Source organism: Portunus trituberculatus, chromosome 43, assembly GCF_017591435.1.
Source record: "Portunus trituberculatus isolate SZX2019 chromosome 43, ASM1759143v1, whole genome shotgun sequence".
Taxonomy (NCBI): Eukaryota; Metazoa; Arthropoda; class Malacostraca; order Decapoda; family Portunidae; genus Portunus; species Portunus trituberculatus.
In genome coordinates, this window is record NC_059297.1 from 18561690 (window position 1) to 18579189 (window position 17500).

General features: G+C 37.3%; 2 protein-coding genes and 1 long non-coding RNA gene across 6 annotated transcripts in view; 2 read left to right on the forward strand and 1 right to left on the reverse strand.

Moving 5' to 3' along the window:
• Positions 1 to 429: 429 nt before the first annotated feature.
• LOC123518296 lies at positions 430 to 11644 on the forward strand. Of its 4 annotated transcripts, none has more exons than XM_045279033.1 (9): positions 430 to 563; positions 1828 to 1997; positions 4456 to 4605; positions 6328 to 6428; positions 6846 to 7001; positions 7432 to 7555; positions 8671 to 8823; positions 9501 to 9709; positions 9907 to 11644. In XM_045279033.1, the coding sequence occupies exons 2-9, from the start codon at positions 1928 to 1930 to the stop codon at positions 10555 to 10557; spliced, it is 1614 nt and encodes a 537-aa protein (XP_045134968.1). In that variant the 5' UTR covers positions 430 to 563; positions 1828 to 1927; the 3' UTR covers positions 10558 to 11644. The 4 variants fall into 4 exon arrangements, with proteins under 4 accessions (XP_045134968.1, XP_045134967.1, XP_045134969.1 ...); XM_045279032.1 differs by having other exon boundaries at positions 466 to 622; XM_045279034.1 differs by lacking the exon at positions 430 to 563 and adding an exon at positions 616 to 754.
• The window catches only part of LOC123518299, a 13877-nt gene continuing 1298 nt past the window's right edge, over positions 4922 to 17500 (reverse strand). The window contains exons 2-3 of the long non-coding RNA XR_006678742.1: positions 7705 to 7709; positions 4922 to 5021 (exon numbers count right to left, since the gene is read on the reverse strand). This is a non-coding gene — a long non-coding RNA (uncharacterized LOC123518299). The remainder of the gene's footprint in view (positions 5022 to 7704; positions 7710 to 17500) is intronic.
• LOC123518297 (protein phosphatase 1 regulatory subunit 12B-like) overlaps positions 16766 to 17500 on the forward strand; it is a 2810-nt gene continuing 2075 nt past the window's right edge. The window contains exon 1 of the mRNA XM_045279036.1: positions 16766 to 17500. This exon is cut by the window's right edge and continues 2075 nt beyond it. Coding sequence (XP_045134971.1) covers positions 17002 to 17500 — 499 coding nt within the window. The 5' untranslated portion in view covers positions 16766 to 17001.

A 17500-nucleotide genomic window follows, 5' to 3' on the forward strand; every position in this document is an offset into this window, starting at 1 on the left:
TCTCTCGCGTAGCACAAAGTACCGATCAATAAGCGCTCAGTTGCCGTGTTGGTTGCGGTTGTAGTGTTGCTGCCTCACCACGTGTCTAGACAGAACTACGCTCGAGATGCTTACTCATTCAACAGTTTAATGGTCTTAAGTCTGTCAGAGTCAAGCAGAAAGTGACGGGAGTCGGAGGGAAATGAAGAAAGGAGCGAGGTGGGGTTGGCGTGAGGCATGATAATTCCCGGCAGACCAGAATGAGGATGTTTCTTCCCCTTGCGTCTAGTTTGCAGTTGCCTTTTCGTAATTTAATCGCAGTTATTGGGTCGGCGAAAGTAATATATTTCATTATTTTGGTCTTCATTTATATAACTGACATAGGCAGTAGTTTGGTATGATGATTAAAAAAATAATAAATTCGTAGATTTTGGAAGAAAATGGTAAAAAGGTGAGAAAAGAGGCGTGAGGCAATGGTGATGGGTCGGAGGGGAGCGGTTGGGAGGGATGAGGGAGGACCTGAGCCTGGCCTCAGCCTGGCCGCGAGGACCCTGCCAGACATCGTGTGGATATCTTTACTGTAGGTGTGTCCGCATCATTCGTACGTTTCCACGATGCTTCCAGTCACCACATGGCCTTAAGGGTGAGACTTGTAATATGGCGAGGAGCAAAGAAACAAATGGCGGCGGCGAAATTGAGTAGTGGGTATAACGCTTTGGATCTGAGTGATGATGAACGTTATTGAGTAACTCTCCTCACTAGAGTACACAGAAAGGTGAGGAGTCTCTGGTGAAACAGTACTGTTGTGCTAGTGTGTTACCTGCAAGTCACTTTGCCGAAAGAAGATGTGGTTTCTCCTCGGAGTGTATAGCCAGACTTCATGCCAGTCTACATCTGGCGCTTGCTTCAAACACAGGCAGGCGTGGCTGGCATCTTCATTATCCACACTTAGGTTGATCAAATTTGCAAACTACTAGACTAGGAGATTAACATGTCTAAAACACACACACACACACACACATATATATATATATATATATATATATATATATATATATATATATATATATATATATATATATATATATATATATATATATTTATTTATTTATTATATATAGACAAGAGTAGCTACACGTATAGACGAGTGGAGATAAGATTGTAGACTATCCAGTTTCCCTTTGTAATATAGTGAATTAAGTGATTATAGTGACTATTTATGCTCGCCTATTAAAAAAAAAAAAATTGAACTATTATAGTACACCGGTGTTCTTCAGCATATCTTAGGTTTCTTCACCCTCCAAGCCAGAACTTAAGAGTTCATATTTATATCCTCATGTATAGAACAAATAGTTTCCAAAAAGATAAAAGAATAATCTGAGTATTTCTCAAGTACAGTATTATGATTGAGAACATTTGAATAAAAGTATTAGTTATACTTTTAAATAGGAAATATATAAATGGTCATAAGTATGAAGTAATTGTACGTTACATACACAATAATGTACAGTATGATTATACCTAATGCTCTTGTTTCTACTTTAAGGTACTGTACGTACATATATTAGTGCATTTAATTTCTGAAATTATTTCCTGGCATGACAATTTTCTACCTACCTGGAATTTTTTATTTTTTTTTATTTTTTTTTTTCATTTCATTTTTCTCCCTACTGTGTACCACGGCCATGTTAAGTGTTCTTCATGTACGCCTATCCCCTTATTTAGAAGTATCCTTGGGAAAAAAATTCATGCATCCAGGTTGAATACCACAACAGCATACTATGAATGTTAATATCTATGATGACATTGTGCTTCCTTTATAATTTATGTTTTGTGCATTACTTACAGTGCAAACCAAGTCAAGTGAGGGGAGTGAGCAATCATGAGTCCTTTCCAGCAGCTAAAAGGTGAAGAACAGGGCTAAGAAGTGGAAGATTACCAGGTCATCATGACCAACACATGGACAGTATGGGGCCTCCTACTGTCCCTGGCTGCACCCTCCTTCACCTACAAGATATGTGAGTCACCAGCACATATATTGCAATTTTCATTAGTTGAGAGTTTTAACATGGAATATGATGCAGTAAGTAATAAATTAACAATGTTTAAGATTTTAGATACTGATTGCTATTGAATTATGTTCCAGATAATGAAACAAATAAAGTTTTGCAACTGAGCTATTCTGTAATTCATTGTTTTGTAATGTTAAGCAAGAATACAGGACATATACAAATATATATGTTAAAGTAGATCAAAGGCATGAAATGAATAAATAGATGGAAATATTTTGCTTGACTTCATAGATACAGTCACTTACCAATACCTTCAAAAAGTGTGTGTGTGCGTGTGTGTATTTACCTAGTTGTATTGTACAGGGTTCAAGCGGGGCTCATAGCGTCCTGTCTCCATGTCTCCATTTATCCAATTTTTTCTTAAATTTATGCACATTTTGTGCTATAACAACTTCATTATTCAATGCATTCCACTTTTCCACCATTCTATGTCGAAATCTGTATGTTCCAATATTCTTCACACACTGCCTCATCCTGATCTTCTTTACATGTCCTCTTGTCCTTCTATCTTCTGTCACCAGCACCAGGTCTTCCTTGTCTATCTTTTCAATGCCATTGACCATCTTGTACATTGTTATTAGGTCTCCTTGTTTTCTTCTATCTTGTAAGGTTGGTAGTCTCATTTCCTTCAACTGTTCTTCATATGTTAGGTCCTCTAGTTCCAGCACCATCTTTGTGGCAATCTTCTGTATCCATTCTAGTCTTCTCATATCTTTTTTTAGAGCTCGGAGACCCCACCACTGCTGCATATTCCATTTTTGGATGTATTATACTTGTGATAATTTTTTTCATCTTACTTTTGTCCATGTATTTAAATGCCACTCTTATATTAGTCAACATTTTATATGATAATCCAAATATCTTGCTTATGTGTTTTTCAGGGTTCAGATTTTCCTGTATAATCACTCCCAGATCTTTTTCCTCTTTAGTCTTCATTATTTGTTCCTCTCCCATCAGATAGTTCCATACCGGTCTTCTTTTGCTCTTTCCTAGTTCCATTACGTGACATTTCTTGGCATTGAACTCCAATTTCCACTTTTTGCTCCACTCATAGATTTTGTTTATATCTTCCTGTAACAGCAAACAGTCCTCCTGGTTTTGATAACTCTTAGCAGCTTTGCATCATCAGCAAATAAATTAATATAACTGTTTACCCCATTGTGAATGTTGTTTACATAAATCTGAAACATAATGGGGGCTAACACTGATCCTTGTGGCACTCTGCTTGTTACTTTACCCCAAGATGAGTATGTATCTCTGATTACAGTTCTCATCTCGCTGTCCTTCAAATAATCCCTTGTCCATTCTAACAAAGTTCCTCACAGTCCTCCTAATGTTCTCTAGTTTCCAAAGTAGTCTTCCATGAGGGACTTTATCAAAAGCCTTTTTTATGTCCAGGTATAATGTGTCCAGCCATCCATCTCTGCTTTCCAGTCCTTCTGTTACTCTTGAGTAGAAGCTTAATAAGTTTGGCACACATGACCGTCCTGTCCTGTACCCAAATTGTATGTTCGATATGACTTGTTTGTTCTTCTTCCCGATGTTTAACCCATTTTTCTTTAATAATTGTTTCACACAACTTCCACATAACACTTGTAAGTGACACTAGTCTGTAATTTAATAGCTCAGTTGCCTTTCCTCCTTTAAATATCAGTATTATGTTGGTTCTCTTCCATTCTAGTGGAACTTTCCTTTCATTTAGTGAACTTCCAATTATTTCCCAAATTGGATCCAACAGTTGCTCTTTACATTCTTTTAGCACCCAGCCTGATACACCATCCAGCCCCATTGCTTTTCTGACATCCAAATTATCTAATAATCTTCCAATATCCTCTTTGTGCACTGTGATTTCCTGTAATCCTTGGCAATGCAATGTCCTATTTGGTTCTGTAAAATCCTCTTCTACAGTGAACACAGTTTTGAAGCTCTCATTCATTATTTCACACATTTCCTTCTCTGTTTGGTATGTCTTCCCTCCTTTAATTATTTTTCTTTCGTTTCCTTGTTCTTCATTTTGCCATTCATAAAGTTGTAGAAAAACTTGGATTCGTCTTCGCTTTTACACACCACATCTTTATCAAAGTTTTTTCTTCTCTCCTTACTCACATCCTTATACTGCTGTCTATTATTGTAATTTCTCTGCTTTATGAATTTCTTCCAAGCTTTATCTTTTGCCTTTTTGGTTTCTGTGCATCTAGCATTGTACCAAGCGTGTATTTTTTTCTTAATTCTATGAAAAGGTACATATTTCTTTACTCCTTTGTTATATTTCTGTAAAAATATTTCATATTTCCCTTGTATTGTCCTTTCATACATAATGTTTCTCTGTGTGTGTGTGTGTGTGTTTACTTTTTTTTAAGTAAAAAGATATTACAATATCAAAGTTATTAAAACTTTTCTTCAGCTACTCTGGATGCAATGGAGGTGTGCAACGAGACCATCTATCTGGGTGCTGGACTCAATTCAGCTGCCATTCTCACTCTTACCTCAAAAAGTTACTATGACTACACCCCGATGCACTGCTACATCCGTTTTGTTGCTTCCATGCACCCATGTGAGTCAGTAAGATGCAGAGACTTGTTGAAAGACAGCATGAAGATAGAACTAAGGAAGATTAATGACCTGCGTTGGGAAGAGGTGCCACAAAAAAAGACCAGAGAGAGAGAGAGAGATTTTCTTTATTTCTTTTAATTTATGCCAGCCAAGAGCAACAAAATGTTGAAAAAAGGCCACTTGAGTGCTGGTTCCCTAAAACAAAAGTAAAGAGTTAGCCAAAATTAAGCAATAAATGTCTTGATACCTCCCTCTTAAAAGAAGTGTTTATATCACTTAACTGCCATTCTTATAATAAAAACTTTCTCTACCACCTCTTTTCTCTCTCTCTCTCTCTCTCTCTCTCTCTCTCTCTCTCTCTCTCTCTCTCTCTCTCTCTCTCTCTCTCTCTCTCTCTCTCTCTCTCTCTCTCTCTCTCTTGCTGTGAAGCTATGTATCCCATTGTCAACATTGCATGATTTATGATTATTAACCTCTTCCCAGTGGAGGATCTATATACAGACATTTCAAAATTGGGACTTTTTGTTGGATTGTCTACATATAGACATTTGTTCTGATTTTACTGCACAAAGTTGTAGCATGGTCTATATATAGACAATTCCTTGCAAGTAACAAAGTTCATAAGATAAATCATTATTTGGCATCTCAGATACCCAAAACGCTTGCCAACATTACCTCTCATAGCTGGTCACCACTTGTGCTTTATCGTTGGTGGATGTGATACGCACATAAGTTAATATTGTAAATTTTTTGCATTTTTTTTTTTTTTTTTTTTTTTTTTTTTATTTATTTATTTATTTATTTTTATTATTATTAGCCTATCATGTCAAGGAGAAAGAACTATACCACACAGTAACAGTACATATGTGAAAAAAATGAAGAAAAGTGAAAGTAAATTACATACAGGTCACAAGTCCTGGGTATGAGTAACTCCAAACATTCATATAAATATATTGACACACATTATCATCTATCAAACACAAATAACACCTATATATATACATTTGATTGTTTGTTCAGTTTTGCAGCAGTCTATATATGTATAGATGTAACTTGTTCAGTTTTGCAGCAGAGTCTATATATAGATATCAGTCTGGAATGTCCATTTGTGGGGAAACTATATATAGACGAATGGACAAAAGTTGTTAGAGTCTATATATAGATGTTTTTTTTATTTGATAGTATACTCATCTGCCCTGGTGCTGGGAAGGGTTAAACATATTTTAAGATGATCTCTTTTCCATGAACTGATTCTCCTCTGCTAAACTTATGAACTCTTGAACTGTCATGCATCTTTAAATTTTCAATCTGCATTACAAGGAGAATATTAACTTAAAAATTATGTACTGTATTGTTAAAAAGTACCTTACTGATTTTCATAGGTAATACTTTAATTACATTCACAGTCATCATATGTTACCTTTGTTCCTCTGAGTACAATGCTTATGCACTTCTCTAGAGGCTGACTACCTTCTGTCATCATAAATTGAGTATAATTTTTCAACCCTTGTAATGCAAAAGTTTATTTGGAAATATTCAGCTGATATATTTTTGAGAACCCTTCTAATGATGATCCTGCAATTGTTGTTTGCTAAGATCTTGCAGGAGGCACTAAAAAAGAAAATGTATAATTACATAATCAGCTGTTGAAAATAGCTGTTTAGAAATTGGTGATTTAATGGTATGATCTCTCTCAGTCTTACACTCCTATCTCCTTGTTCAGGGTCCGGGCTCACTGGTGTGCTGGAAGATATAGACCTGAGGCGCTTTGACGATCCCAGTAGACATCACCATCCTGAGAATGACTGTGTTGACTACATAATAGTGAGTTTTCCTTTCTTTCCTTTCCCTTATACATGGTGTTGTACATGTTGTGTGTATGTGGGTGTGTGTGGAAGGTAGAGAGAGAGTACATATAGGCACTCATATTCATATATGAGTGTCTGCTTGTGACAAGGAGCTAAATGTCATTGGATGTAAGTGAGATAACTGGTGCTTAGCCATTAACGAAGGCCTGATATAGAAGAATTATAGAAGTGATGGCACTGTTAACTTCTTTTTGGGTTGGATGGTACTTGGCCCCTTGTCTCAGGCGGCCAATTACATATTTTTATCCTGTATGATGTTAGGTATACTAAAGTGTGCATTGCTGTTAGTGATTACACCCAATTGTATTGTTACCATTATAGATATTTTTATTATAAGCAATCTTCACTAAGAACTGCCGTATATTTATCATAGATAAGGGACCAAACAGATTTGCCACAAGGACGTCAGTGTGGATCTTGGTCAGTGGGAGTCCGGGATGAGCTGAGTCCCTTAGGGCCAAAGCGGGCACTGGTAGGGTATTGCCCTACTCACTCAACAACTTCAAGCTCTGGCTCACAACGTTGTGGTGTAAGTATGCTGTCTCACTCATTTTCTTTTTTTATGTTCTTCCCTTTGCTTTATTCTCATTCCTTTTATTTATTTGTCTTATATTCTTTCTCTTTCAGCTTTCTTATCTTACTATTTGTCTTCTTTTTTTATATTTTTGTTTATTCTTCATTTCACCTTATTTAATTTTGTTTGTTTCATTATCCTCCCCCTTCATTCACATTTAGTTATCTTTACATTTTTTCCTTTCAGAATCTCCACTCATTTCCTTCTTTTTGATATTACTGTCATCCTTCCTGTGCTTCTCTCTTCCTACTCCTCATGCCCATATCCACCCTTCCTTACTATACTTGAACCTCACCATTCCATCCTGCCTTCTATGTTCTGTTTTTATCATATCCCTCTCCTCTCCTTTTGTGCCATCACTTTTCACTCCTCCCTCCTTCTTCAGGTGTCAACAGAGATACATGTGGAGGTATCAGTGGGAGAGCGTGACAACTTACCCCTATGGAGCAATGTGAAGTGGGAAAGACACAGAGGCTTCAGGCTGGTTATTACAGCCTATGGCCACTCTTGTAAGTCCCATTCTGTCATCTAATAATTTTCCTTCTGTTGTTCTTGGCATGATTTGTGCATCCATCCTTCATCATCATGTTTTTATCATTATATCATTTTTGTTGTTATGATGCTTGTCTCTTTCAGAAGTGAGTACAGTGTCTTAAACCATACCTCATGTCATCCTTTATACATATTTTTTATCTGTCTTGTGTATTATACCCAAGGGGTGCCCCGGAATGCTCACCTTTATCCATTTATCCCATTCTCCAAGTAGTGATGAGGATTCACACATGCAATGTTAATGTGCTTCTTTCAGGTGGCTGATCTCTGAATGAATGGTGAATATCACTGAGCTTGTCAGTTGTGGGTAAGTCCTGTTGTGGGAACATTTAGCTGTCTGGGTGGTGAGGTAATCTTGTTTGTGAGCTCTTAGTATGTAGAGAATGTTCAGATGATCTTCCCACTTGGCATTTAATATGTATTTAGTATGAAAACCTCTGAGACCTGTTATTGGCAATGGAGAAATCCATGATATTCTACTTGTATTTGGCTTCTATTTGAGTAAATATGGTATAAGGTGAAAGCTTGTGTTAAGATAGCTAGTATTGTTTCTTGGACATGAAAAATGTCTCAACCTATCTAGTTGCTGAGATTCTGTTGATAAGTTGTTATTACAACCACAACATAAATCCCTGTTATTTGAACTTATTTATTTCTTCTCCTGTGAGTTGTTGGCTACTGCTCTGTGAAATCATGTCATAGCCATCCCTTAGAGGTGTATTTTATGCATCAGACATACAGTAGATAGATAGATCAATGCTGTTTTATCAGTTGTCCTAACCTTTCATTGTCATCCTGCTGTATTGATGCTAAGAAATTCCTCCCAAGCCATGAGTAATCACACTTGACTCAGTTATTTACATATGTTTTGTGTTTATAATGCTTAAACTTTGGGTCTTATGTAAAGCTCCAGTGATAAGTGTGGAATTATAAAAAAAATTATATTAGAAGAAAGAAAGGTCTTCAGGAATGTAGCAAATATTGCCCAAAATTACTTACTTGAGTTGTCGGTGACAGTTTTTAGGAAATATTTAGTTTGCTCTAATGTTTTACTGACATTTGCTCTAAACAGATGGTGAGTCAAAATGTGCTGATGGATTGCGGTCATGTGGTCTTATTGACCACCAGAAAGAGATGTGTGTTCATGAATCACTCTGGTGTGACCACCACATCAACTGTGGCCAACCTCACAACCTAGATGAGATGTCTTGTTTCAGCTCTTATGGTATGTATTTACTTAATACACATAATGTAGGATTTTAATTTGTATTTCTGTTGTCTCCAGTTCAACTTTTTTGTCCAGGTATTAAAGCACTTGCTGTCACCATTATTTTAGTGACCATGGCAAAATGTAATAACAGAGATATTACAAAACATTTAAAAAATACAATGGAATACTTCTTTTAGCTTCTGAGATATGTGTGTGTGTAAATGATGCCAAATTTTGGAGCTGACTTTTTAAAATTCTTTCTAAGAATTGTTCTCACTTAGTTATCTCACTTTATTTGTATTTGCACTTTCTTGCTTTTACTAATCTTGACTAAAGATCTTTTGCATAATTTAATCTATTCCAGTCTCCTTGGATGCCTCTTTTCAATTTCATAGTCAGTAATTGATTACATTCAGGTTATATTGCATTATTCATTTACTAGTTTGTTTTTTATTTGTTCTTATTTCTTTTCTTCTGTCTACACAAAAACTGTTGAATGTTTAATTCAAATAAATGAAATCATATAAGTTTTTTTTTTTTTTTTTTTTTTTATCCCTTATGAAACATCTTCCCTAATGTTATATTATTATTGGTCATTAGGCATGTCTGCTGTAAACACATCTGTATGACAAAATGTTAACCCCACCTTCAATTTGTCTTCGCCTCATGTATGTCACCTATTCCTATTCTAGTCACCATGGAAGGTCTGGTGCCTGTGATGGTGGGGCCTTGGGTGGGTGCAGCACTTCTACTGCTCTTGCTGGTGGCTGGAGTGGTTTACTGGCGCCATGCTCGACCTCCTGCTCCTAGGGATCCTCGTCCACCACAGGAACTAAACTCATATGCAGAATCTTATGAGGTGTCCTCTACTTTATCCTCAGCTCACCATATGGCTATACAGGTAGACTTGTGCTCTCTCTCTCTCTCTCTCTCTCTCTCTCTCTCTCTCTCTCTCTCTCTCTCTCTCTCTCTCTCTCTCTCTCTCTCTCTCTCTCTCTCTCTCTCTCTCTTAACATAAGTGATAAATAAATCCTTTATAGTCATTTTCATTTTCATAAAAAGTAAGTTAATATATTTTTTTTCCTTTGTGCTATTCAGGTGCGAGTGGTGTGTAACTCAGGGCATGGCATGGTGGGCAATGGAGCAACACACCTTACCACTACACAGCTGCCACCCCCTCACTCACTCCATAGATGGCCTGGATCATCCACTGCTACCATGGACCTTCCACCCTCATATGAATCTCTCTTCCCACACGGGCCACCTTCCCCCAGGGGTTGCATGGCTGCCACTCCTGCAACCCCTGCATCTGCTGCCAGCCTGGACATCACTGCTACTACCACTTCCTTGCTCTCCCTGGGTTCAAGTACAGGGGCTGCCTCACCAGGCCATAACTACCCTCCTGCTTCTGCTTCTACTACCCAGACTTCAAATATTGTTATTCCTTTGAGTGCTATCTGTAGCTCTACACACTCTCCCAGCATAAACACAACTTCCACCACAGTTACCACAGCACCCTCCTCCCATCACAGCAGCATTACTACCAATAATGAAGCTGCATCCACTTCCAGTACTTTACCTGTATCATCTAGTTCTGCCTCTGTTGACCAAGTAGATGCCCCATCTGTAGAATTCACACCCCTTGTCCAACCAGAAGATTCAGCCATTTCTCCATCCAGCTTGTGTGGGGATCCTCTCCAACACTGTAGCACCACACACCACACACCCTGCCCACCTCCTCCACCATAAAACAATATGGCTCCATCTAGTGCTGCTTCAAGGTTTGCCACAATCCTCTAATACTACATACTCCAGAATCCTTTCTGTTAGTCAAGTGATTCACTGGAGTTAATGTAAAGAAGCTTTAGTGCAGATTGTAGCAATGACTGAAAAAAAAAGTAATTGATGTATCTGAAGAGATGGGAGAGATGGAGAAACTGTGATGTAATGCGTATAAAGCAGAAAATATATATGAAGCATAAATTAAGAGAACATAATGTTTAATGCAATAAAGGAAAACTATCTTGGATTGCAGTAGAGTAGATGTCCTGATGTCTTTTGTAAGGTTCTTGTATATGATATGTGGAGAAAATTGGAGCAGTTATGAAAGTGAGCTAAGTGTGTGGTGAAGAAACTGATTTGTTCTGAAGTAGTATAAAGGAAATACATCATATGGAGTTCTTTAAATGAATATGAAAACTTTTCTAAAATCATGTGTGCTTAATCATGGGAATGTACAAAGTAATGTGTGAGCTTGCTAATCTTAGTAGCATGTGTGGACTAGCTCCAGATTTTGTCAAAATTATATTAAGTGGCTTGTTAGGTAAGGAGAATTCAATCTATTGAATTTGAAAATTTAGCAACCGGAAAAATTGCCATATAATTAAAAATTAAGTATATAATTGAATATTAGAGTTAGATACTTAAAGATCATTTATGGATAAATGTCCTGACATTCTTTTTTTTTTTTTTTTTTTTTATTCAGGTTTGAATTTAAAGTAATGAATATTAACAATTTGGCATATTTTCATAATTCATATAGATTTGGAATGTGAAATTAAATGTCTAAATTGAAAACCACAAGAAATAGAGCCTAAATATTTTGATACATATATATTTTTGAATAAGATAACCCATGTTAGGTGGCACAGTGAATGCAAGAACTCCAAGTTTTACCAACCATTCCTGAATGAGGAAGTGGACAGTGTTATTAATGTATGTATATAAAACATGTAAGTGAAAACTAGCAGGTCTTGCCTAGCTAGTATGAGATTACAGAGGAAAGGTCTTTAATGTTAGAAAAAAGAAGTGTGTGTGTGTGTGTGTAACTGTCAAGGAAGAAAGATGTAAATGAATTAAAGTTTTTCAGAATGCTCTAAAAGGCAAGGAGTTGGAGACTAAAAAAATATTTTTTGTAACTAACTATTACTTATTTATGTTTATATATATATATATATATATATATATATATATATATATATATATATATATATATATATATATATATATATATATATATATATATATATATATATATATATATATATATATATATATATATATATATATATATATATATATATATATATATATATATATATATATATATATATATATATATATATATATATATATATATATATATATATATATATATATATATATATATATATATATATATATATATATATATATATATATATATATATATTATATATATATATATATATATATATATATATATATATATATATATATATATATATATATATATATATATATATATATATATATATATATATATATATATATATATATATATATATATATATATATATATATATATATATATATATATTATATATGCATGTACATACATACATATGCATGCATAAGGGTATACATTCCTTTAGATATATTGATTTAGCACTTTTGTTAACATTAAGATTCATAAAGAATTATGTGATACTCCCTTTTCTACAGGTGTATGTTTTTTTGTGTGTGTATGTATGTATGATGAGAGAAAAGATTGTTTATTAGCGGTTTATATACAATATGTATACAGTATTTGTATTTAGAACATAACACACACACACACACACACACACACACATATATATATATATATATATATATATATATATATATATATATATATATATATATATATATATATATATATATATATATATATATATATATATATATATATATATATATATATATATATATATATTTATTTATATTACATTCATTAGTGCAACTCATACATGTAAATTACTTCAAACATTATTAAATTCCTTGTGATCTTTTATAGACTGAGTGTAGTTTCCTTCCATACATCCTTAAATTTGGTTGACCATTTCCCATATCTATCTCTGTGTTCTCTCCCAGCAATGACATTAGGGGGTCAGAAACACCCTCAATACTCATAAGTAGTCCAACTTGCCTTCAAAGTCCATAGACACTAGTAGGAAATGTGCATTCCTATTCATTATTTGTGTTTTTATAGGAATCGGATAAACCTTTCTAACATCAATAAAACAGAATAATCATGTTTTTCCTGTAAATTCATGTCTGTTCATTGTTTGCTCATAATTTTCTCTAATATGTATTCTAGTGTTCTGTTGCATCATTTTGAAAGTAAGTTCTTTACACCCTTGTATTTCTATGTCTGTTTCTTTTATCCCATTAGTGATGGAGTTCCTTTTGTTGATAAGTCTTCTACATCTATTTTTGTTATTTTTATTTATTATTATTATTATTATTATTATTATTATTATTATTATTATTATTATTACTGTTATTGTTATTATTATGGACATCATTTATTTACTTTTTTTTTTTATACCATATCTTGTTTCTTCAGTATACCGTGCATCCTCATTGCATTTTTCTCCAGCATGATCCGTCTTGTACATTCTCTCTCTCTCTCTCTCTCTCTCTCTCTCTCTCTCTCTCTCTCTCTCTCTCTCTCTCTCTCTCTCTCTCTCTCTCTCTCTCTCTTATCTGGCGGCGTATTAGAGTTGCGGCGTGCCGTTGAATTAATGCAGCCCACCCTTCAGAGTGTGTGTGAGGGATTGAATGTTTATATTACATCTTGTTGAAATGTTTTACATAAAAAAGAAAATAAGTAGATGAATAGATATTAGAAATAAAATAATATCTAAGTATATCTATATAATAATATACATTATTATATAGATGTTACATAAGTCATTATAATTACATTTAAAAGGGAAAGTTAAAATTATTTAATGCCCATGAAAGGGTGATGGCAAAAAAATAAATAAATAAATGGAAGCGTAGAAAGCTACACGAATCATGGCCATGACTGTCTCTATGTAGCAGCTCGTTGCTACTGGACACGTGTTCTCAGATGTGATTCTGTCCCTAACTAACAACAATGATGTTTAACCGGTCATCAAATGCAGTTGAATGATAAAAGGTTTTGACTGCATCATTTGTATAGGGGCTCCAATTGCCATTCTACTTTCTCAACAACTTTAGTTGAAAAGATTATCGCTGCAGTGGCAAAGGCAGCAAGTACTGCGTACAATGATGTGGTAGAGACTTGTATCCCCTTCCCGCATCAGCATTGGTAACATTAATAGTTGTAGTAGTAGTAGTAGTAACAGTAGCAGCAGTTGTAGTAGTAGTAGTAGTTGTTGTTGTTGTTGCTGCTGCTGCTGCTGCTACTGCTGTTGTTGTTGTTGTTGTTGTTGTTGTTGTTGTTGTTGTAGCAGCAGCAGCAATAGTGGCAATAATCGTTAAGGAAATACATGACAAATTAGTCAAAAGTACATGTATGAAGTAAACAGTCACGCAGAATCAGAGATCATAATGATTAACTTCACAGAAACAACAAAAAGTATCGCTTGAAAATTAATCATATTTCATTGTTTTAAAATTAAAACTTTAGATAAACACTGAGTTAGTCTGGGAATTGGTCGGGACTCGGGATAAATTAAGATTGGATTCTATCTCCCTCGATTTTCTGACACTCTTTTCCAACCTAGGCATGCCATACTGTGCAAATCTACATCTACTTCTGGTTCTTATAGGTAGATAACTATTTTTCATAATTAGTCATGGTTACTGCAGATACACCACTGAATGTTTCATGTGTGGTATTGTATCATTAATGTGGAAGATAAAAGACACAGTATTTCAAGACAAGCTTCAAATGTAACCTACCACATCTTTATGCTAAAACCTTGCGCTTTACATGATATTATTGTGCACGATCAAGATAAAGAAAAGATCATTCTTACTTAACCTAACATTATCTGCCAACAACTTTTTTTGCCAAAGTTTTATAAACATGTTCTTTATAAAGTACAGCTGGTGCCTTTGCATTTCATAGGACAATGACCGGTGTCATTTTAACACTGACGATACATCAGTTGTCGCTTTAAATAAGTTGTTATTCCATCAAGGCCTAAGGTTTATCGATTGTGACACCAGGTAAAGGAGCTTTACTATTAAAACGATGTCAAGTTATATTCGGAGAGTCAGGCAAGAAGCACACACACACACACACACACACACACCGCGTAGTGTAGTGGTTAGCACGCTCGACTCACAATCGAGAGGGCCGGGTTCGAGTTCCGGCGCGGCGAGGCAAATGGGCAAGCCTCTTAATGTGTAGCCCATGTTCACCTAGCAGTAAATAGGAATGGGATGTAACTCGAGAGGTTGTGGTCTCGCTTTCCCGGTGTGTGGAGTGTGTTGTGGTCTCAGTCCTACCCGAAGATCGGTCTATGAGCTCTGAGCTCGCTCCGTAATGGGAAAGACTGGCTGGGTGACCAGTAGACGACCGTGGTGAATTACACACACACACACACACACACCACACACACACACACACACACACACAGATATAGCATCCAATAAATGCTCCAAAATCAATCAGAAACACAATCGCTTAAGCACTGCACAATCTTCGTTGTCAGTAAGGACAAGGCAATTGAGCCACCCTTGTATCGATCCATATAAGACAGTCGAAGCACAGGCAAAACGTATGAATGAAAATTCCAGACGTGTCTCCTTTATTCATACTGTTTTATAAGTTCTTGGAACGCTTACAAATCTGTGAGTCCAGTGGCAGGCTTGCATCTGGGACCACAACAGACGCCGCATAGCATATCAAATGCATACCATCCTTTCCTTCTTTCTCTCTTACGGCATATTCGATTAATTGTACCTGAGCAAAAAACTGTGGTGACCCTAATATCACATTCGACACTATGTCTCGAAGCAAGCGATCTTTACCCGCTACTAGTTCAAAGGTCAAGAAGGAAGCGAGATTCATGCTATATATAATGTAGTTTACCATACATCCTCCACATTTTTGTCTTCTTGGGATAGTTCCTTTACTCCTGGTATCATCCTTTCTTAAGAGAACCGTAACAAATTTTTTAAAAGAAAACCCATTTTACATTCATGGATTCCCTTCACCGGCTGGGGCGTGGGAAAGCAATTAAGGGGAGCTAGACCCCACCCCAAGTTACGAGTTGTGGCAAAGAGGAAAGACCGCAGTCACGCAGAAAAGTGAAAGACGCCAAGGTTAACTGACGCGTTTCAAACACCCGTCACCAATATTGTCTCAAAATGGTATTAATTCCCTTGACTCTTCCATTCTGTTCAGTTTACTGGCACTTTCCCTCCTCCATCAGAATCACTCGACAATGCTCATATCATATCAATAATTCATCTACTTAAGTTGCAAATCTATTTTTGTACTCAGATTTTTATGTAGCTTATCCTGCAACTATATATCTGCGGTTGTTCTGTTTAGAAGGCTGCTATTCTACTCGCCCACTCTGTTATTTCATCCCTGCCGACACTTGGTTTAAGTTGTCACTCTATCTTACAAAATGTAATTTCATCTGTACCCAGATTATCATTGTACTTATTTTACACACACACACACACACACACACACACACACACACACTCTCTCTCTCTCTCTCTCTCTCTCTCTCTCTCTCTCTCTCTCTCTCTCTCTCTCTCTCTCTCTCTCTCTCTCTCTCTGTGTTGTAAAGGTCTTTGTCTTTTAGTCTTTTCTGTTTGTCTGATTTCTTTCTTTTCTCTAATTCCTGTCCTTTGCTAGTCTCATGGTTCACCCACCTTCCTCTACAACCTTGGCACAACCTCGCTGCCTCACCCGCGTCCGGCTCTCGAGGGCGTGCAACGGCCAGACGGGTGTCAAGGTAATGTTCTGTTGCCTGCAGACGGTTGTGAGCGAGGGATGGGGGTGTTGATTGTGGTGGGGGATTACAGCATGGGGATGGCAATGTGGAGCGGGATACCCGCTTGATAGTGGCAGTAGGTGATGGTGGCAGTAGAGAGTGCGAGATGGCCATGGCCGTGACGGCGATGGTGGTGCCGGGAGGGATGGGTTATGATGGTAATGGAGGTGGTAAGTGGCGGTGGTGGTGGTGGTGGGTGTTGGGGCTGACACCGTTCTCACGCTGCCGTCAGTTTTTCCCACGTGGTGTTGTGCGAGGCGGCCGCTAGAGCGCAGCACCACTCACCAGTCCGCTGCCGCGCTAGTCCCAACCACGGAGCAGCGACTCAGTCCCTCCCTCGCCCCTGACGTGAGTGCCGCTGACCCGCACGCTTCGCTGAGGTCACATGTGCCGCGTCTGAGCCCAAGGGATCCCGCGCGTCATCCAGCCCGACTTAACCATGAAGGTGGAACGCGCCAGCTCCGTGTGCTCTGAGGACGCACCGTCTTCGCCGGACTCCATCATGTCAACAGGAGAGTCCCCTTCGCTTGAATCACCTCAGCCTTCTCCGGGTCCGCTTACTGATCCCTATGACGACCAGCGGATGTATTCTCCTGCGTACACTGCGCCCAGCCCTGCCTACAGCACCTCCAGTAGTGGCAGCGGCAGCAGTGAAGCCGGCAGCACCGGAGACGCCTCTCCCGTCAGTAGCCCGGGCTACCAGCGCTCCTCCTCGCCAGACTTTGGGTTTCAGTTTCCCCCTGACTCCGGATACCCTGGGGTGGAGCAGTTCGGGTGCCAGGCAGAGTTCGTGCGAGCTGTGCAAGAAGGCGACCCCCGCGAGCTGAAGCGCATCCTGACACGGTATTCGCAGCTTGTGCAGATCAATGGTTTTACTGCTGATGGCCAGACGGCGCTGACGCAGTCCTGTCTGGACGGCAACCTGGAGGTGGTGAAGA

Excerpts from the sequence above, each read along its gene's own strand:
- LOC123518296 (XM_045279033.1), top strand. The coding sequence starts at position 1,928 with ATGACCAACACATGGACAGTATGGGGCCTCCTACTGTCCCTGGCTGCA. Across the intron at positions 6,429-6,845 it reads ACTGTGTTGACTACATAATA|ATAAGGGACCAAACAGATTT; the intron begins GTGAGTTTTCCT and ends TATTTATCATAG. Across the intron at positions 7,002-7,431 it reads CTGGCTCACAACGTTGTGGT|GTGTCAACAGAGATACATGT; the intron begins GTAAGTATGCTG and ends CTCCTTCTTCAG.